The following is a 22,981-nucleotide window of genomic DNA, read 5'->3' on the forward strand; positions in this document are numbered from 1 at the left end:
CAAGCACACATCCCGGAACGTTTTGAAGACGTCGGATAATAGCAGTACGTCTATGGTGAGATATATGTCATGGTAGTCTCACATGGTGACGTTATCGCCCTCCGGGGTAATAACATCCCATACCTCTTTTGCATAGGCATAGTCGTTGTCGCTTATGCCCTTCATATTCAAATTACTATAGAAGGCCTTCTTGGGAGGTAGCTCCGACTCCTCAAATCGCTGCCATCCATTCATGTATTCAAACGGATACAAGCCTTTTCGGTGCATCAGCCTGAAGGTATCATCTTTGTCGATGAAGTTTGCCCTTAGTTTCTCCTTGTCTAATTGCTTTGTGGTACTCGAGTCGCAATTTTTGCACCAAAAACTTGCCATATATTCGGCGTCCATGCCCTGGAATTCTTGTTGCTTGCCAACTTATCCAGGGTTGAGGCCATGAATCGGCAACTATCGATAAACCGTATCTCTATGGTCTTGTATGTCTCGCCATCACCATACCCATACCTCCAATTTTAACGCTGAAGCTTATATATTTCTCCGTGTTCTCGGCGATGCATCCAATGTCCTGAGTATCATATTTTTCACCCAGCTGTTATGCGCTGCACCCCTATACTGCCCGGTATAGTGACAATGGTCCCTGACTTTATGATTATTCTTGCTGTCATCGAAGGGTCTTCAAACATATATGGCATTTCGATGCCTCGTCATGACGCCTTTTTAGGACCTCTGTCAGAGGCAGCATGTCCCGTTGTGGATAGTTATTATATAACCCCTTTACCTCATCCTCCAGATGGTTGACGAAGCGGGTGACGCAGTCCTCACCCCTGTATAATGTTAGAGGATCAGGCACATCCTCGTAAGCAAAGATACTATAGGTACACCATCCGGATAGTACGTGCTTACTTAGCTTCTTGGTCTTTTTACCTCTTGTATCCTCCACCGGGACCAGCAGACTCTCGAAGTCCGCATAGATGGCAAAGGGTACCTTTAATTGCTCTTGGCCATCCCTATAATATAACCATTTTTCAGCCTCTGTTGGCATTGTGATCTTGACGGCCTCGTGGTCCTTGCAGTAGCCATGGTGCTTATCTCTCGATTTAATTGTGGGGAAGGCCTGCAAACAATTTAGGCAGAAGTGCATTTTTGCCGCATTTTTTGAGGTCTCAATACCCAGGAGTCGCGAAAGACTTTTAACGGCTGTGTAGTGGATCTTTTTGTCATCTGTAAGGAAGAGTAGATTCACCTGCTTGCCACGCCCGGTATGATGTAATCGCCTCAGGATATTGATCTACTTCCCTTATATATAGGACGTTTACCGCAATCTCCTTGTTGTTATCCTCGAACTTGGATATATCCTTGATACTTGTGGGGAACTCTATACCCTGCCAATTGTAGTGGCCTACGTAGGGTCTCACCTGGGAGATTCTATTTGGGTTCTTTCCTATCTCCTTATGATGTAAGGATGCTATTATACCCCACTTGAAACACTCTTCGTCCTCATTCATCGGGTTAATGATGGCTTTCTTTGAGGATATCCACTTGGGTGCTAGTATATACGATGATCCCCTCGTTAGCCTCAATTTGTGAAAGTCTACATCGAGGTGTAGGATTTGAGAGATAGTAAAGCCACTTTGTGGTAGTGCTGGGTTTTCTACACGTGCACATCGTCCACATCGCTACCCTGGAATACCGAGGCCTTATTATTATGGAAGACCTTATTCACCTCAATATACTCTTCATCGTTGGCCTCCTCCAGGTTCGTCTTCTTCTTCTTCCACATCATCCATAGTGACAGCTGTACCTTCGCTGACCCCATATCTTCTACCTGGTCCCCAAACAAGGATGACACGCTGGGTCGCACCATTCTCATATACCCGTCAACGTCGGCCCCTCCCATGCCGGGAATGCGAAAACTTCGATACGTCCTGTTATGGGCATGCTTATGTTCTTGAGGTGTGAAATCTTGTCCCGGCTGTTCATATAAATTTCGAATATCTTCAAGATAGTCCTCGTCAGCCTCCTGTTCGACTTGGTCATGAAGTGTAGGTCTTGTGTTGGCTGCCCTGTCATAGAGCCCCACAACCGTGCGTTTAAAGGCTGCATAGGTCCTCTTGACCCCTCCTTTATAGGTTTGGGGACAGCATCAACTAGCCAGTTATACCACCCCCGCATCTTGGTTTTAACAATCGAGCGATTTTTTGATAGCTCTTGCTCCTCAAAAATATCCATGGCCTCTGGCGTTGGTGGTATAGTTACTGGCCTTACCGGCTTTCGTTGTCCGGCCCTTCTAGGGGGGGGGGGGCCTCTGTGGTACATCCTCCAATATGGCAACTGATTCGGCCTACCGTAGCCAATAATACCCCTTAAGTCCACGGGGTTTTGCGATATCGCGTAGCTGTTTTATAGTGTATGAATCCATTTCTCTTTATTATATAGGAATTTCAACATCGTCGGAAGATTTCATAGCGGTCAGTACTAACACAGTTCAGTCTTTATTGCGCATGCGTTAATTTTTAGGGAATTCTTCTTTTTGTATGATAGGGACTTAACCTTGATATGATATGTGCGTTGATTATTAGGGAATTATGTTAGAAATTTTTGGACCTCTTATTCTACCTATTTTTTTTGACGTCACACCATTGAATATTAGGGACTTACTCATTGATGTATAATGGGGAATAACCATGGCTATGCGCTGTATATTAGGGACTTGTTGTGTTTGACCCGTGGGCGTGCGCGTGTGCGTTTTAGGGGCTGTGCTAGAACATACATTTTATAATCTCTGCTGTGCTCAAAACACAGAAGATTACTGTGCTTTATACCTATAAATTTGTTGCTTGTCATTTCACTGGAATAATTAGTAAAAATCGCCTGCGGGGAAGATTAAGAATATTTATTAAGTCAACATATATCTGCAGATAATTTTTTTGTGCAGAAGATACAATACGTCGACATAATTTATTATTTGCAGATAATTTATTTTTTGAAGAAAATTTTATTATGTTGAGATAATTTTTTATGTCGACATAATTGTTGATATTTTCTTAACATAATAAATTTTCTTGAGATAATTCAAATTATGTTGACATCATATATTTTGTCGACATAATTTCTAATATATATATATATGCATGGCCCTAATAGGCTGCGGTAGATATGATATCAACAGTTAATAATAGTTTAATTCTGAACCTGCGAGCCAGGCATAACATAACAATCGATATGTACAAGTTCATTTATAAAAGTAACAGGCTATTTATAAAACTGTTACTAAATCTAGGAGTAAACCCCAGGTTTCGACATCTAGTTTGCATATAAAGTCAGGTTGCAATTCCTCATAAGTCGATATTTTGTTATATCTTCCCTTTTTCCACCTTCGTACAACGCCATTTTTACCAATGTTCTCAAGATATATTTCTCTCCAGGATAAGTTTTCACACTGATCAGACAGAACATCATCGGGATTAAGTCTTTTGCATAGTTCTTTCCAAAAATGATCATTATTGTTTATAAAAAAATTCCAAGGCTTGGAAACTTGTACAGCATTAAAAACGTCCTTGTCATGTAAAATGACTAAAATCCTTTCAAACATTTCCGAAGGAAAATATTGCAATGGATCCATGCTTCTACTAAATCAGGCCTATAAAACGGCTTTTTATAGGCCCTTTAATAAGTTACTTTTGCGTTTTTGCCATTTCATTTAGTACTTCACTTCTTTGCATAACTTTTTAAAGTCCACCATTTTGAACTTCAACGACATCAGCTGATCAAAACAAAAGAAATTTAAAGGGATGGTAAGTTTTGATTTTTTCGTAAGATGATTGGTTTTTATTAACACGATGTGAATTTACTAGAGAATGGCTAAACGTTCTTGGACGAACGCAGAAATAAACATTAACATTCTAGGATAGAGCGATAGACCATACAACATAACGGCGGGTAATTGAACGGAATGAAGCACATGAAACTAGAAAAGTTGACCGAAGTTGTGAAAACTTGGATCACTGGAATTGAAAATGAAAACAACTGTAAGGTGGCAGTAACCCTTTTTTAGCCGTTTAAACAGATGACTTTTTCAGTGTATTATCAATACGAACTTTCTTTATTATTTCCTGAAAATATTAGCCTTTAGGCACAGTTTTGTTTAATTTTTCATTTTTATAAATATGATGCAATATAAAGAAGAAAATAACAGTCAGGGTAAACACTTAATTAGGCGACGGTAGGCTAATTAGGGCATACCACCTATTTAGGCGACTTATTGTAGCCTAGTTAGGCGATATGTAACCTAGTTAAGACATTATTTAATGGCTTTTCACACATTCCTAAGACAAAATTGCAAAAAATCTTTGTTAAGAAGGGATAGTCTATGCGACCATGATTCCAAAATTGTTACTCGTGCCTCGATATGTTCGCGCAACTAAGAATTATGTTAAAATGAAATATATAACCTAATTAGGTTAAGTTTCGCTTATTTAGGTGATGTTTTCGTCCGCCATATTTTTTTTTTCCTGCAGCGTGAATGGCTGAAATCCATTATTTAAAACAACAAATAGGGCCACACGAGGTTTGGGCCTTAGTTACCAATGCGCGATGCAAATAAGACGTTAATTGATCAAAATTATCTGCAAAGTGGACAGATTTGATTCACATAAAAATTGTAGTGAGAAACACAACAATTTCGACGTATTTACAACAGAAAGTTTTCGTTCGCCTAGTTAGACTAAGGGTAGACTAATTAAATTACATCACGTCGCCTAACTAAACGACTCGCCTAATTAGGTCATGCCGCCTAATTAGGTGTTTACCCTGACTGAATAAGTAGCATACACAAGCTCCAACCTTGTCCAAACTTATGATTTTACATTGATTTATGTTTTAAAACAAACCTTGGGCTGTTCGTATTAAAGGCCTTTTGTTTGTTTTAAAAGAAATTTTCACCAGGCAAAAAGGGCTAAAGTGTCAAGTTGTGATAGACTTTGCCCCTCTACTGTTTTTAGCGCCTAAAACATCTCTAGAACCGATTTTGAGATGTTCATTTAGGTGGCTATAAGTTTTTATAACCATATATCTAAGGGGTAAAACCTTTTCTACAAAAAACTGCACAAGTGGGGTAGGTCAACTAAAATTGCGATATTTCACTTAATACTTGAAGAACAGACCCGAAATTGCACATAAAATCTCCTAACTAACTAAATTTTACTCTAGAAAAATTCAAGAAATGTGAAAAATGTATATTTTACAGACCGGAATTCTCAAATATTTGAAAAAATCAATTATTTTTTTAAATTCCACTCTTTTTCTTTTCTCAGAGTTCAAATGTACGCCTATGATGACGGAAACAATAAACAAAAATCATTTATAATTTAAAAATATCAGGAAAAATTATTGCAAACTTATGCAATATTCTGAAGTACCATAAATTTTAGCGTCAAAACTTGAAAAAACTATCATCAAGCATATTCAAAAGTCAGATTTAACTTCCTCTTCAGTCTCGCCATCAGTACCATATTCATTGCTAAATTCACCACTATCTCCATCGCTCATCATTAAAACATCTGTTACTTCTTCAGGAAATTCATCAGTAATCCATTGGATATCTCCTGTGTTAAACCATCCATTTGTAGAAATTTCCGGTAGCGTAATCATTGGATCGCTTGTTTGTTTCCACATGTTGGCTCTAAGGAGATGAAGATACAGTGATGACTTACAGGTTGGTAGCAGAGACAGATATATAACTTTGTTTTCCATTGAATTTTTCATCGTAAAAATGTCCATTCTTTCTTAACGCCATACATCCGGCAAAAGTAGTCTTCAAACACACCAACCATTTCTTCATTTAAGTTGTAGCTGTCATCAAGCTTTTCGAATTCTTCTACATATACTTTGTTCTTTACCATGGTGCTCCAACAGTTCTTTTTGCCTTTTCGAAAAAAAACTGACACATAGTCGTTGCTGGTGAAGGCATGAAAACCAACCAATGCTTTTTTGTGTTTCGGGTCCAAATCAAAATTTTTCAACCATGCCTGCTTCCTGTTCTTTTCTGTGCCACTATCATAAAATACTTTTTTGAAGTCAGATTCTTCAATAAGTCAAAGAGCGAGCACAAGGGTATCTGTATCTCCAGAAGAATTGCGAAGGACAATATTTTTTTCCCTGGTGACTGTTTAAGACATGCATCGTATGCAGAATCAGCTCTCTGTCTGCTTCTTCTTGGTTGCTTGTTAGTTTGGGGTCTTGCTGGGTGATGGATGATTTAACAATGAACGTTTTGCAGTCTCCAGAAAGGAAAATCCGTTCTGCACAAAGAATCTGTAACACTTTTTCCTTGTTGATCATGATGTACTCAAATATCATTTCAATAAGGGTTGACTTGTTATCATTATTCAACATAAACTTTGACAAGTCAGGTGGTAATTTACGTTTGATAGAACCAATGATCACTTTGCTTGAACTTCCTCTTTTCTTCCTTTCTCCAGCTTTGATACTGCAGTCCCTGAATGTATCTGCAATGATATCTACTTGCCTGTAATCCTTAGATATGCTATGAATGAACTGAAAGTTAAGATCTTCAAAAGTTCCACACAATCCAACAAGACACATCCTAAGTTGGGCAATCATGTCTACCATGCATGCTGCAACCTCATTTTTCTTTGGTGGTGCTTTTTGTTATCATCCTCATCGAAAGGAGTCATCTCAAGAAGTTTGCTTTTTTAAGTTGTTCGCTTTGTGCCATCAGGATTTGCAAGACTCAAAGAAACTGGAAACAATGGATACATTACAGCTACCTCTAGATTCAAAGACTTGTTCATCTTTGTTGATAATGATAATAGGCGACCGATGATCTTACGATTAGCCTCAATCACTTTTAGCTCCTTTGGTTTTTCTTTAAGTGCAACACTTTGATCAAATGTAGGTACTTTCTCTTGTTTAATTGGATCTTGAAATGGAGTCTTTGTGGATAGTAAACAGTCCTCTGCCAACTCTTCGCCTTTATTTCATATGTTCAATAATTCTTCTGCTCCAGATTGTAGGGGTACGCCAGAACTTAGATTAAAAAGCTCGTTAGGATCCAAGTCAGGAATCACAAAAGGATTTAGGTATTCATTTTGAAGGAAATCTATGACACCTTTGATATTCTTCTCTTCCTTTTTAATTTAACTTTTTCTTAACTGTTTATAACATTTACTAGTGGTTTTGGTGCCAGAAAAATCATTTAGCTCTGCTACAACTTTAGCTAAGAAAGAGCGATTCAAACACCAGTTCAACACATTATTTGGATCTGGGGCAAAGCCTCTAATTCCTCCTGTAAGAGAATATAGAATATTTAGAGTATATATTTTGTACCTATTTACAAGATTTCTATGAAAATTCATGACTTCGAAGTTACACTGATTTTTTAACTGAGAGTTATTCCTCTACATACAGAAATGTTGCTTTAATTATTTTCTTTGTACACACAACATAACGAAAAAGGTCTAGCTAATTTGCTGTGAATGTTAAGGATATTTTTACCTGTGGATTTTCCATCTGTATTAATAGTTTGCCCGCCACGCTGATCAATTACAGTTCAAACATGGTGATTTTCCTGACCCTGCACAGATAAGCCAATGCTTTCAATAATACCCTTCATTCCAGGATAAAGTTCTTCAACATTTGATAGCATGTAAACGTAGATAGATAGATAGATAGATAGATGTGCATATTTTACATGGCTAGCCTCACAAATATCGAGGGATATACCCTGTCTATTATTTCCAGGAGGGGCCATGGCGTAGATGGAGAGTCCTAGAGTATTTAATGCTCATTTTGAGCTACGCAGACCCAATTAGAGCCCGTGCTCTACTAGACAACTCCCGGCAACATCCAACGGCCCACACAGTGTGCCATCTTCCCAATTTCCCTCACATGGCTTGGGTTAACCCGGGGCTATGGTAACATTCACTCGCCCATGTTGAATCGCCGTCAAGAGGAATCGAACCCTGGTCTCCCGCACAGAGTACGAAAGCTATAACCACTAATCTATGGCGCCACAAACTAATCTACGGCGCCACGTAGTATGATCCGTACTTATAAGAGTGTGTAAGTCAATAATTCTAGCTGTCAAATTGCGGAAAACACAAAAGTTATATTTCTCAGAGCTACTTTTGTTTTTAATGAACAAATGATGTGTTGAAATACCTAGCATAGTTTACTTTATTAGTACAAAATACATTGGCAGAAATGATTTCGTTTGGTTAAACAGCAGTGTGCAATTTGCAGACGCATTAGATCTAGTAAAAAACCCAGAACTGTGCAGTTTTCCCAATTTTTTCCTGAGCGGACATCTCCTCTATACTTTTCATACTCTTTCAATACCGTAATGCTTCGAATAAGCGTCCCCTTCTATTAAACGCCCCACCCTCATAAGGCGTTTATTTGAGGTGACAGTAAAAGTATATAAAAAAACTATTATTGTTTTGCTCTTTTAATTAAAAGGCAATTTTAATGGTGCTTTTATAATAGAAATTTCATAAATACAACTAAACACAATCCCTCATATTTGATACATTGGTAAAACAAGGAAATTTTCTATAAACAACTTTTTCCTAAATCTTAGGTTTAAGGTTGGAAATTTAGATATATTGTAAAGTCTATATTATAGGTATCTATAAAAACTGCAAAAGAGACGAAGTGTAAAAAATTTAATAAACGCCCCCCTCTTTTAAACGCACCCTCTAATAGACGCCCCCAAAAATGTTAAAAAATTTAATAAACGCCCCAGGCGTTTATTTGAAGCATTGCGGTAATCTATCGATAGCACTTTGAAGTCTTTCATCAATGTTGTTCGGTAGAGGGACAAAACCAACTGTGACAGTTCATCTGTAATATTAGGCTTTCTTTCGTACAGAAAACGCTCCATGAATAAACGCTCAAAAGATTCTGACATAACTCTGTAGTGCACAGCCCAAGCCCTATTGTAATGCGAGCTAGTGAGGACACCTTTAAGCCTTCCAGATATACACAGCTCAGAATGGAATACTACATCTTCAAATGTGCACAGCCCAAGCCCTATTGTAATGCGAGCCAATGAGGACACCTTTAAGGCTTCCAGATGTACACAGCTCAGACTGGAATACTATATCTTTGAAACAGAGCCACCAACAAGTGAGCCAATAACCTTAAAAAAATATATTATTATATTAAAAATGAAACTTTAAAATAGAAACTTTGGCCCTCTACTCCATTGAGAAGCAATTAAGTGTGTAGTGTTGACCGAATATCCTCCGGCATGTCTCTCTATGGTAAGGTCAAAGTTATCGACCCAAAAAAAGGTTGGTGCCACTTTGTCGTTTGTGATAGGTTTAATTGGCAAAAGATCTTTTTTTGTCATTTGCAACATTGCAACTTCTGCTGCTACTGTTTTGATTTCACATGTTGTGTTGTAAGACATACAGTGGCCTAAATTATGGACAATGTCAATAATTTTTCGCGACCTAGTAATGTTGTGGAGTCCTAAGGCTAGTAGGAAATGTTTTTGTTGAATAACTTTTCCACTGGTAATTAAATGAATTAGATCTGCTGCAAGGGATTCAGCTAATCTTTTCTGCTTTTATAACAATTCTTTTTTATTTCCAAATAATGCTGTGGCAAATGTAATGACTGATGGTGGTTGTTTCCATAAATCTTTGGACAGCTCATTAGAGGTTGGAGGCCACGGTGGCAGTGGAATGTTCTTGAACCATTTCAACTGTGTCATTCACTAAAGTTTTGGCAGCTCTCTACTATAACTTCATTTTTACCCTTTTACAATGTCATCAGTAGAGCTAGAACATACGTATGTGGTTGTCGCTTTATCATCCAAAGGCAAAAGAAACATTCTATCACCAAACTTTGCAATCAATCTCTCCTTTAAATAGTATTTGTACCGTTTGTCATTAACGCTTAAGGCATAAGTCTTGTGTAAACACTATAATGAAACTGTTCTCCCTCCATCGATAACTTCTTTTATAATTTTGACGACACCATCAAAGTTGCCTTTTTCCTAACAACTTGTCTTCAATTCATTGGCTGCATTCATACCAACTTCGTGTAACGTTACTTTGAAACCTTCATCTGTTGTAATCCCACTTGTAAATCGATGGGTAAGCGGTATATAGCAATGCTTATGCATTTTAAATTCTTTTGAAATTAGGTCACTATCTTTAATCTCATTGAACAGCTCATTCTTTTTTACTTTGGCTGCTGCCTTTAGATCTTTTTTTGCATTGAAAGTAAGAATTTTATGCAGTCCGTATCTTTTTTGTATTGAACTCTAAACTTATTGCATAACTGGCACTCTTTCGGATAGAGCATTTTAGACGTTCAAGTTGACAACCTAGGATTTTTTCTGCTTAACGAACATTGTGGACTCTCTTCCTGATATCTTTTGTCTCCAACAATGACGGTAAACCTATACAAAACAAAAAAAATTGCTATTAGCAAAACTACAATAATTAAGCTTTGCACTGAACAATATTGATGCAAACATTTTGTTAAGTGCACTTAAAATTCCAGATTGCTGATGTCCCACATAACATAATAAAAACCATACCTTTTATAACACGGCTCTAAATGAACACCATAGATATTGCAGTCAACTTCATTTGGAACAGTATCAACGTGTGGGTGACGATGATCACTTCCCAATTCAATCCTTTTTCCCTGTGCTTGTAATATATGCTCAATATTCTTTTTAGTCAACTTCTTCATTTGACTGTATTGGGCTGCTTCATTTATATTTATATTTGCTTTTGTTTTTATATTACACAGGACACATGGAAAACAGAATTATATGTTGATATGTAAATACCCTGTATAAATATTAATTAAATAAGTAAAAAAATAAATAAATAAATAATGCACAATACATTTAATTCACTCATTTTTTATTATTTTCCTAAAAAAGCAGAACTAAGATAATGAAAGTGTTAACGTAAAAACTAGAAAACTTCCTTCACCAGTAAACCTCATTAACAGTGATGCAGGAGTGACAACATCATTATGCAAGTTTGGTTGAAAGTTGAGAAGATAAATATTAGAGATAGACAGTAAAGTTCAAGAAAATAAGTAATTTTTTCAAATATTTTGAGAATTCTGGTCATTTTTCACGTGACAATTCTTGAATTTTTCTAGAGTAAAATTTAGTTAGTTAGGAGATTTTATGTGCAATTTCGGGTCTGTTCTTCAAGTATTTAGTGAAATATCGCAGTTTTAGTTGACCTACACCACTTGCAGTTTTTTGTAGACAAGGTTTCCACTATCCCTTACATATATGATTATAAAAACTTATAGCAACCTAAATGGCTTGTAAACCATCTCAAAATCCCATTAAAAGTTAGAGCTCCTTGGGATGAGGCACTATGGAGATTGGAGTTTATTTTTACATTTTGCAAAATCTTTGTTGCTATTAACGTTTCTCTTTAATAATTACCTTAAGTGTATAATTTTCGCGAGGATTAATTTTCGCGATTTTTGGCCAAATTCGCGAAAAATAAGTATTCAAGAAAAGTTTGAAGAAGCCCAATTCGCGAAATTTAATCCTCATTCGTGAAAATAAATCCACGCGGAAATTTTAAGAACAACATCTTTTTCTTCGTCTTTTTTTCTTCTTCATAGAATTCTGTAAGTCATGTAGAAGTTTGACTTTTTTGTTTTTGACTCGTGCTTGCAGTATACATAAATTAATATTTAGTCTCTGAAAGAAAGTTCGAATGTCTTTGCATTCTGCGGGGGTTTTGAGCAGGATCCGTTTTCCTTTTTGCTTTCGGCTGTACATCAAACTGAACAGTGGCATTAGCATTCTTTATAGTAAAACTACCTGTTAGTACTTAATCTTTTGGTTAACAATAGAGTTTTTGTACCATTTCTTCATAACGTTGCAACAGCAAAATGGCCTTTAATACTGGAATGGTGACTGTCACTTCACACACATTTATTTATTTATTCATTTGATTCATCTTTTTTTGATGGTGAAGCAGATCTGAAATGACATATAGATCTTTAACTTTACTACTACAGCGAATACATAGTTTCTTTTCAAAAGCCATTTATTATTTCTGACGTTAAGCCCGCGCTCAATAAAAATTATTTCCTTAAAGTTTGTGATTCGCGAAAATAAACCCTCGCAAAAGATTAGAAAATGGTCAACTCGCGAAAAATTTGTCCACGCGGAATATTTAGAAAGACCGATTCGCAAAAATTAATCCTCAAGAAATGTACTTTTTTTGACCTCGCAGAAATAAGTCCTTCCAAAATTTGATCCACTCAAGGTGTATATACCTCATTTCTTTCTGTACAATTGCGCAAGCTCATCATAGACTAAAGCTATATTCGGCAGAACTAATTAACTATATATTCATGAATTTCAAAGAGGAATTGTTGAGGCTGAATATTTTTAGTGAGAGATATAGTATTATAGCTCTAAAATCATAACAAATGTGTTATAACAAAAGAAATATAGATATATAGTCTAAAAATAACCTTTCGTAACTAATTATGTAAAAAAAATTCCTTCCTCCTGTTTACTTGTGCATATGTATGTAAAATTGACATGTCTTTCTCTGCAAAATGAAACAAAAATGAAACAAAATCAAGTTTATTCCTCAAGCTGGCTAGCTAATAGTCAGGTAGAAAGGTTACCTGTCTTTCTTCCTTGCTTTCGCTATTGCCTTTGGGAAAAATAATGAGTTTAGTTTACTAGACTAAGAGTCAGGAGGTGAGAGCTGAAATCTAGGACAAACCCAGTTCTGGGGTCGTCATTGGGGGAAATCTAACTTTGTAGTTCATTTAAATAGAGCTCCTGTGACGATCCTGTATTTAGTATTTTCCGCACTTAGAAGTAAAGGTTTTCACTGGCTGGTAAAATGTGCCAAGCACTTTCACACAATGACCCTAAAGGAAAATTTGAGAATGGGATATTATTTGGCATTTGTTTTTGTATAGTGATATGGCTAGTGATATAAGTATGAAGACAATGTGTTATGGTAATTTAGCCTTGTGGAACCCCCTTTTTGTGGCAATACATGTCCCTAAAGGTCCCAGGGTGCTGTAGGTTAATAGTTATAAGTTGCATACTTTGTGCAGGACCCCAGGGTTTAATCACCCTTGACGGTGATTCAATGCAAGTAAATGTTACCATAGCCCCCAAAGTTGACCCCCCCCCACCATGTTAGAGGAATGGGGGATATGGTACACTGAGAATTTTAGCAGTGTCAATTCGACACTAAGAAGAGAGTCATTCGCCAGTGCCTATATCGGCACGCCTACGAGAGTCTTTTTGATTCTTTTGAAGAGTCATTTGTGAAACTTGCGCGCGAGACATTTTGATTCTTCTGAAGAGTCATTTGTGAAACTTGCGTGGAGTCATTAAACGTTCATTCCCATTGAGAGTCAATCAACTAGACTTATTTGAAGAGTCAAAATGACTCTTCATTCGACATAAGAATAAGTAAGCATTAAAGTTGATCAATATTTATATTTCACACTTTTTAAATTTTTTTACAGTTTTCTAATTTTAACATGTTATAAAAATTTGTTCAAAATATATACAAAAATGTTAAAAAGTATTAAATATTTTCTTATATTTCAGTTAAGCACAGTTTTCATATTTTGACACATGTTGTAAAAATTCGTTCAAAATATATACAAAAATGTTAAAAAGTATTAATATTTTTAATACTTTACTTTACAGTTAATTTTTATTTTTTATTTTTCAGTTAGCACAGTTTTCCTATTTTAACAGATAGATGTTGTAAAAATTAGTTCAAAATATATACAAAATATATACAAGAATATATATAAAAATCTATTAATTTTTTTTTTTATTTTTCAGGTAAGCACAGTTTTCTTGTTTAAAATATATACAAAAATGTTAAAACGTATTAAATATTTTTTTTTTTTTTTCAGTTAAGCAACCAAGTGTTGGAATAGTAAATTTTTAAGCAACCTTTAGCGCTTTGTACCTAGCAACTATAAAAAGTAAAGAAAGCTTTTATTAAAAAGTAAATTTCATTAAACTAAAGTTACCCTGATAGTGTTAATAAAAGATAAATTATAAATCATAAGCATCTGTTAAGCGAATAATAAAATTATCAAAAAAATAAGCACCTGAGTGCTGGGCCAAACCTTACTTGCTTATTGAAAAGTGTAAATAAATAAAGTCCTTTAAAATATATTATAAAAATGTTCTACATAAATTTGAAAAAAAAAACATCAAGCAATATTATCCTTTCTTTTTAAAACATGAAGTAGGGATTAACTTCCAAACTTTGTTCAACACTAATAAACATCAATGTTGAATCCAAGTTTGTTTCTTATAAATATAAATTCTTATAAAATCTTTTTTAAATAAATATAAAGTACAAGAAATATAATTAATTACACTTGAACCTATTGATTAATGATTAATCATTGTGCAAATTCAGGACATCTTTTTGAAAAAATGTTAATGTGGCAGTCAGGTTCTTAGGACAACATAAATTAAAAAGATATAACGATGCCAGATAAACTTGAAAGGCAGAAATGAATTCTGAACACTCTGCTACAATGCATCCATCTACGACAACCTTGAACTGTTTGTCCAAAGCGACTTCAACGATTGTGATCACCTCACTGGCACACATTATTTGAGGTTCTCTCTTAACGTCAAAATTGGAGAACAATGACTTAGCATCATCCCTCAGTAGTGCCGGGACAAGGATGATTGCCAACGATCCCAAAGAAGCTAAAAGCAGATGAGTAACATATACATAAAAAAATAATGTATGAAGTAAAAAAAATCACAAATACTTTATTCGGAGAAACTTTTGCTGGTCCAAAAACCCACAAATTCTTTTGGATAAACATCCACGACACTACAACTTTGATGACAAACAATGACTTTTACCTTTATCAGTTTTCTCAGTGATTGTATCAATTGCTGACATTAACGAATCAACCCGGAATGTCTTTGGTGGTGATAATTTCAAAATTGTTTTAACCTTTGTTTCCGAAAAATATTCAGACCACATAACTGGTAGATCGAAGTAAGTAAGACGGTTGGATTCATCCATTAGCTAAAGTATAAAAGAAGAATGAAATTTGATAAAGCATTATCTCTACAAGTAGAATACTATGGATCATATCTACCAGCTAAGATCTACTGTTTTGATTACTTTAAAACAAACAGTAACATAATGACGTTTACCTGTACAGGATCAACCAGAATTGGATATTCATCAAATATATTAGCAACACTTTTTGACATATTAAGTATTTCAGCTCAACGCAATGGAAAAGTTTTGTCCAAAGCTGTTTTGATGACTGTTTTCTGTTATATGGATGAATATTTGCTTGTTGCGTTAATTTTTCTTTGTATATATTAAGTGTTCGCTCATCTTCCCCATCTGGGCTAGTGGGGTTAAAATTACTGACACCCCAAACGTTGGTTATTGCATATTGTAAGAATTACAGTCTCTTGCTCATCACAAACTTCTTCATTTGAACTGTCATTATTTAATATATTTTGTGTAGTATGAATATCTTTAACATTATCAACAAATTGCACAAATTTAGAATAAAATTCCATGTGACTTTTTCTTATATGTCTTCTAAAACTTTTTTCATTTTTGAACTTGCTAAAGCAACCTAAAATTCCACATTTCACAGAAAAGTTTGAATCTATTGAGTGAAAGTTCCATAACTGCTTGATAAGCCAGCTACAACTAACAGTATTATATCCACATTCAAATTGACAATAAAACTTCATTTCTAAAAATCTATCCAAAAACCTTCTTTCTTGAAAAAGTTTAGCGATGCTAGCAGAGCACAAAGAACATTAGTTTCTTTTGTTTATTCCGCGTGCTTTATTTTAATTGGCTTAAACGAGTTCCTTTGGTTTACTTATTTATTTAATTTTTTTTAATTAGAGATTGATCTCTCCACCTTGTGGATAATACAAAATACTTTGTTATTTTTCTCTTCTTTTCTTAACTTCAATACTTGTCTAAATAATATTATTCTAAAACTGTTTGAATGTTTTAATATAATAGGTCTATTCTGGAGCTGAGTTTTTTTGTATCCAAACATTCTCTGTAAAGTCTCTATACAGGAGAATTTTTCGGCCATGTGACGGCAAAATCCCACGGCTACGGGTTATTCAAGTTTTCACATGTTTTTAATTTAATCTTGTATTTAATATAATCATGGGATTTTGCCGTGTTTGTAAGCAAATGATAAAAAATTGCTGTATGAAGTATCATATACAGGAACACAAAGATGCTGTTTCTAAAAGTTGTCACCAATGTCAACAAACATTTCGTGGAAATTATGAACTAAAACAACACGTCTTGACATCTCATGAGGATTTTAGATGCAGTGGTAAACAGTGTGACAAAAAATATTGGCTTGGGTATGCACTTAAAAGTGGAACATTCTCCTGTTAATATTATAAACCCTGTGACTGACTCAGTTGAACTTCTTCAAGATAACTCATTGCGAACTGGAATTTCCCTGTATACTTGCGATATATGCGAGTGAACATTTAAATGGAAGCATAATTTGTTACGACAAAAAATACGGATAATGGAAAGTGTTGCAGAAATGAAAATAATGCTAATAAATTATTTTTATGTAAATTTTGTGTTCCATTAAAGAGGTTTAAACAACTTAAATACCTGAAAGATCATGTGAAGTCTTTTCATCAAACTACGTCACCAGTAAAAGATGTGAGAAAAATGAATGACTGCTATCCATGTCAGAAGTGCAATAAAAAATTTAAAACACGAGCTGAAAGGCTATACCATTTAAAGAAAAATCATATTTCATAAAAAGCCCTTAATCCAGGGGGAAAACATTGTTAGTGTATTTCTTGTATATATTTTATTTCTTATATTATATTTTTATGTCTTATATTATATTTTTATATATTTTGTTCTTATATAGACTATGAAGAAATTCAGGTTGGGTACATTTGGAATTATGTTCTTAATTTTTGGCAAAATTTCAAACACAACGCAAAGGACCTTCAAAAATTTTGTTGGTGCCATTAAGGGGGACGGGGTCTGTAATTAAAAAAAATCCATTAAGGATCAGGAAATATCAAAAATTACTTTAGGTGCGTACATTTCATTGACAAAAAAGCCTTAAAATAAAGGAGTGATTGTGCAAATTTTTTTAGGGATTTGTTAAGAAGGTGAGGGGTCTGACTCTTAATGGCCATATACCGTTGATGACACCTGAAAATTTTTTTTAAAGGCCCCTAAACTAGGTTCATATAAAACTTTTGGTAAAGGAAATTTTGGAGAAAGAAAATTTTGGTGGCTGTCGAAAAAAGCTTCATTTTAACAGGAATATAATTTGGATTTTTTTTTTCGTACAAGCCCGACAACTTTTTTCTCTTAAGAAACACAAAAAGGCTATTGTTAGCTAAAGATCAACATTTTTATATTTTTGTTAACAAAAGGGAAAATAAAACTTGATTGCTTGCCCTAGTTTACCTGTTACTTTTTACATTTCAACAGCAATTTGATCCATATATGTGCTTTTTTGTTTAATTTTGTGTGATATATAATTTTATAATCATCCATGGTCATGTTTTTTACACTGGTCTGGAAAGCATCCTGCAAAAAAGAAGTTTCTGTCTTGGCAAAAATTTTAAAGGAACAAAACCTCTATGATTTAACCCTAAAACTTAACACGATAAAAATGTCCTCATGAAACACTTTCACCTGAAAAATTTGAAAACTATAGGTTTGGCCTATATTTCTCTCTGGGTTGCAATAATGTTTTAACTTACCTCAACATTGATGATTGATGATTTGTACTACTTTGTAAGGGTAAAAAATCGCGCACAGCTATTAACTTCCACGCAATAGCAATATGAACGTATTTCCTGTGTATGTAATTAGTATAACTATATTTTTGCACAAAACCCTTTGCGAGTAATTTCTATGCAAAGTGTCGCGAAAATTAGTACGCGCAAAAATTAGTACAAATAATGTACTCATTGTCTTCTCGTAATTTAGCTGAAAGTCTGGAAACATGTCCGAAAACTAAAAAAGGCAGCACCATGTCCAGATTCTTAATAAACATGCAACGATTATTTAACGCACAACAATGATTGAACGCACAACAGTCATTGAACGCACAACAATCATTGAACGGACAACAATCATTGAACGCACAACAATCATTGAACGCACAACAATCATTGAACGCACAACAATCATTGAACCCGCACAACTGTGTGCCTGCCAATAGCATGACACTCATTTAAAGGTCATTTGCTTACAAAAGTTTGTTGATTAAAAGATTGACTCTCTAAAAGGAGTCATGCTAAAGCTCGTATTTAAAGGATTTTTTTAGGGAGTCAATTTGACTCTTATAGACAGAGTCATTATAAAAAAACGGGAATTTATTATATTATGATGACTACACGGGAGTCACTTTGACTCTTCCAGGGATTCATGTATTAATGATGACCTTGAGAGTGTCACTTTGACACTGCTAAAATTCTCAGTGTAGCATATACCGTCCTAATTATGTGGTTATCTAAACAAACAGCTCTAGTAACGATCTGGCTACTACGCTCACTACATAACTTCATGGTTATGACTATAAGTCATCCCTAAAAACAATTTTGCAAAAATGCCAGTGAACAAGGTGGGTGTTTGCACAGGGTCGAGCAAAAAAGAAGTCGATTAAAACGTCCGTGATTTGTGTCCTAATTCCGTGATGTGTTTTCCTCAATTTGAGATCCACACCGGAATTATTTTTAAACTCCGTTTTATGATTAAAATGATTGTAGCTGCTTGAAAGATTGCCATGTACCTTTTTCTGATGCTCAAAAAACAGATGTGACAAACTTGGTGAAGCAAATTACCAAAATGAACTGTGAAGGAGAGCACACATGGTATTTAAAAATTTTTCTTAACAATATCCTCCATAGGTTTGTTTGGTATTTAATAAATGTGATGTTTAGGCTGTCTGTTCTGTAAAATGCACAAGTTTTGGTGCCTGTGAAAATGGTAATATGGTACATCATAGACATAAAGCTCAGGATATCATGTCATAAACATCCATTGTTGCCAGTGAAAAGAGAAAGTTACAGGGAAAGGTGAAATCATAGTATTAAGATGTTCGCGTAATTAGGACGGTATACGCGACACTGTGTGACCAGTTAGGTGTTGCATGAAGTTGTCTGGTAGAGTGCACACCTTTTAACTTGATCTGTGTAGCTCAAAACAGCATTAAGGTAACTGATTTCTTTTTTTAAAAAAAATTTTCTTTGTTTATCTGCATAAAAAAGCAAATTTTTTTAATGGTGAAATTTTTTATTTTTAAATTATATCTGGAAGTATGTTTATTCATAAATACATAATGTTTACACTTATTAATTATTTGAGATCAAAGTGTGATATCTTTATAACACATATTCGGTATTATACTGCCTAATGTGTTATTATACCAATGAATCAGTGTCCCTACTCTCCAATGTGTCAATCATGTCACAAAATGAATGGGGACCAACCTGAGAAAAATTGTCAAAGATCTAAAGGGCAAAAAAACATGAAGATGGAAAAGGAATTAACGGGAGGGGACGATTGACCATTGCCAAAATTGATGCTATTCAAAATTTTTATGGGGGTTTCAACAAGCCTTAAAGTTTTCACGCAAATGAAAAATAAGTTTATTTATTTTTTATATTTATTTTGTACATAATATATACACAGTTACATCAACTCAGGAATACTTAAATACTTCCAAGTTTACTACATATGCATCCTCCCAAATTTCTCAGCAATATAACCTGGTGCCAACTCTCGTTTTTGATATAGCGACTTACCCATATTTAATAATGTGTGTGGTGGAATTGTTTTTTGTTTTTCCTTGTTTTTGTCTTGAAAATACCGAATTTAAGTCCCGTCACGAAGACCAAACTCTCATATCTTTAAACAAAACGCAACAAATAGTAGATTGGTTACTTTTATAAAAATAGTTTACTGGGAAGGAGGTTGAAACAAATAAACTTCTAAACTCACCCAACACCTTTCATTTCACCAATTGAAGTCTCTTTATTATTTTTGTTTTCAGTCATATTCACTTTTTAAATCTAAACACGTGCATACAGAAAGAAAAAGAATAATTGAATAAAGTTTAATATCATTCTCAAAATAAAACCTGCAAGCAGCACGCTTAAAGTGATCGTTCTGTGGTGATTTTAACAAAGTCATGTGGCAAGTTATTTATCGTTGAGAATTTGTAAACTTTTTTTCTTTATGTTAATTTTTTTGTGAAGTAGTGCTCACATTTTGACTTTTTTTACATAAATTTTTAAAATCAAGCTGAATAATATATCCTGAATGGTTTTTTGAATTTTTTCGCTTTGAAAACGCTGATGAAAGTTTTGGTGTATGAATATGAGTTGGTGTAAAAATATGAGTTACAAAAGTTGAATTTCGATAAAAAAGGCAAATTTAAACAAAACAACTTAGAATTAAGAAAAGCCATTTTAGATACATCACTCCTGAATAAGATAATCAAAAAAGATGTGGAAAAAATTCAGTGGTTTTGTGAAAGAAACTTCGAATGTGAAGGAGGGGGTCAAATTTTCTCCACCTTATAAATCCTTGTATTTTTCGTTTTAATACAAAAACTTAACCTATAAAAAATGTTAGTATTTTTCCATATATTAATACAAAAACATTAAATTAATGTGAAGAAGATATTGTGATTTAAAAAATCATGCTCACTTTTCCTTACGGTATCATTAAATACTTCAGGAACATCCTGATTAAAACCCATTGTCAAAAAAGTCTAAAAAGTTCCTTCATAGAACTAATAATTAGGGTGCTATTGGCTAAAAAACGAGAGGAGTATATACTCTTAGTTTTTGCGGTCAGATTAAAAAAAAATTAAACATAGTATTTCTTTACTGGCCTTTGCAATTTTTCTTGTGTATGTACTAAAGTAATAGCGAAAACATTCACATAAAGTGCAAAACATATTCTCACATCAAAGACACCTCTTTTTGTCTTAATTGCAAGTTTCATAATTTCGAAAAGCTTAAATACAGAATTATTTAAACAAAAGAATGTAAAAAGTACAAGTGTTGCTTATATTGTCAATGAAAAACACAACACTTGTGACCCCCTACTTATTTTATAACATGAAATTTTGAAAATCAATTATCCTGATTTCCAGAAATGAGGAGAAATCGAAAATGTGGAAGCGTGTTAATGCGGTGATACACGATTCGATTAAACAAATTCGATTTGTCCAATTCGACAAATTGGATCGTTTATCATGTAAAAATTGTATGCTTTTGGCATGGTCAGACTTTTGAATGAGATTTTTAAAAAATTGTATGGTTTTGAATCAATCTAAATGCTTAAAATCTGTACATCAAATGTGCGTTCAGAAAAATGTGAGTTTCTATATATAAAAAGTAAACATTACTGGAGGACGTTTAAAAACATTATGTCTTCAAAGAGGGATAACAAAGAATTTAACAAGATTTTTATCAGTGTAAGGATGTTGGAAGAAGCGCTGTGGAGCGTATTAGCAGAAGACATCCAAAGAAAATTAAAATAATCTTCTTCTTGATCTAACTAAAATTCATTCAATAGAGTATCACACACTCAATTAGGTCTTTTCTGCAACCAGTCACTATAGTCTTTTATTGACTTTAACAACCTCTGCCACAAATCGTTTGTTGGGCTTTGAGTATGCCAGGGGTTTCTACGTCTTTGCATTACTAAATGAGAAAAAGACTTGTGATATTACGAACAAATTAAATTAGAACATGTGTGATCTGTACTCAGGGCTACTTGCATGTGCTTGTATGAGGTTGGGAACATGTACAACATTTGTGTGTTACAACGTTTAAATAACACTGTCCATGAAATAATAATTATTATATAGGTATGATACGTATCTTCTTGTATTTTGTCAATACAGCGAATAAAACCTTTTTTCATAGATTGCGACGTACCAGTCTCCTATTGTGAATATAGTGAAATAAATAAATCGATTTAGTGAGTCATCGTAATCAAAGTTTCATTAAAAAAAATTATCTTTATAAAAATTATATATAATTATATAATAATTATCTCTCAAAGTTTCACACCTTGTTTGACCACAATCCATTGCTGATACCTTGCTGTAAGTGGCATTGCGACCAGGTGATTGGATTGACCGTCAGCTAACAAATTGTAAAAGGCATTGCCATCTTTGATTATCTAGTTCATTCAGATTCGAAAAAGTCACCATCGTCATATTTGTAGGCATTTGGTAATTTTGTGCTGAGCAAGACAGTTGATATTGTTGTCATCAAATCTTGATAGTCAAATTTGTATTGCTACCTGTTTGCAGCTCTTTTTTGACTCACCAGCCCAATAAGAACAGAAATAAAATATTTATTAAAGGTGATACACAATTTACAGGCTAAACAAGGAATGATTCAGCTGTTTTTTTCCAGGAAATGTTCAAATAACAAGACAACGGCAACAGCTACAACCACTTGGAATTTTCCTAGAAATATCCTGAAATATCAGGGCGGATATTCTTATAAAGAGTATTCTTATAAAGGAAAAGCATGTAGTAAATAAGTATACTGTCACCTGACAAGACCTTTTAAAACATTGGTAGCAATTAATTTCTTAAAGTTGATTTATCACGAATATATTCCATATGCAAAGTTATACTACATTGATAATGTTTTATAAATCATTTTTGTGTATTGATAAAACAGGAAGACTATAACCATCTGTGTGCAAATGTTTCGGATAAGTACGACTTTCGCTAAACGGGACAAATTTCCCCGTCCCTAGCCTATCCATAGACCATTTCTCTGCGTTTTCAGTCTATCAACTTTCATAGCAAAGCGTAATACGGGCCGGGCTTAACATAAAGAACTGAGAACAACAACAAACGCCGCATTATTCACTCAGAGGCTTTCTAATCTGCGCATGCTTTGCCTACACAA

At 34.3% G+C, this 22,981-nt stretch overlaps 2 protein-coding genes and 1 long non-coding RNA gene across 3 annotated transcripts; all 3 read right to left on the reverse strand.

Annotated features, from left to right (window-relative positions):
• Positions 1–3,253: 3,253 nt before the first annotated feature.
• Positions 3,254–3,619, reverse strand: LOC130642288 (F-box only protein 48-like). The gene has a single exon (XM_057449378.1). It carries the CDS (start codon positions 3,617–3,619, stop codon positions 3,254–3,256), a length of 366 nt encoding a protein of 121 aa, XP_057305361.1.
• Positions 3,620–14,180: 10,561 nt separating this feature from the next.
• Positions 14,181–15,339, reverse strand: LOC130641622 (uncharacterized). Its single transcript, XM_057448496.1, has 3 exons — positions 15,203–15,339; positions 14,903–15,071; positions 14,181–14,740 (listed from the first exon to the last, which is right to left on the reverse strand). The coding sequence occupies exons 1-3, from the start codon at positions 15,260–15,262 to the stop codon at positions 14,421–14,423; spliced, it is 549 nt and encodes a 182-aa protein (XP_057304479.1). The 5' UTR covers positions 15,263–15,339; the 3' UTR covers positions 14,181–14,420.
• Positions 15,340–19,802: 4,463 nt separating this feature from the next.
• LOC130641623 (uncharacterized) lies at positions 19,803–22,264 on the reverse strand. The gene is made up of 3 exons (XR_008982483.1): positions 22,124–22,264; positions 20,037–21,751; positions 19,803–19,943 (listed from the first exon to the last, which is right to left on the reverse strand). It is a non-coding gene; the product is annotated as an uncharacterized LOC130641623 (long non-coding RNA).
• Between the last annotated feature and the right edge of the window lie 717 nt (positions 22,265–22,981).

The sequence above is a fragment of the Hydractinia symbiolongicarpus genome, chromosome 4 (assembly GCF_029227915.1).
Source record: "Hydractinia symbiolongicarpus strain clone_291-10 chromosome 4, HSymV2.1, whole genome shotgun sequence".
In the NCBI taxonomy this organism is placed as follows: domain Eukaryota; kingdom Metazoa; phylum Cnidaria; class Hydrozoa; order Anthoathecata; family Hydractiniidae; genus Hydractinia; species Hydractinia symbiolongicarpus.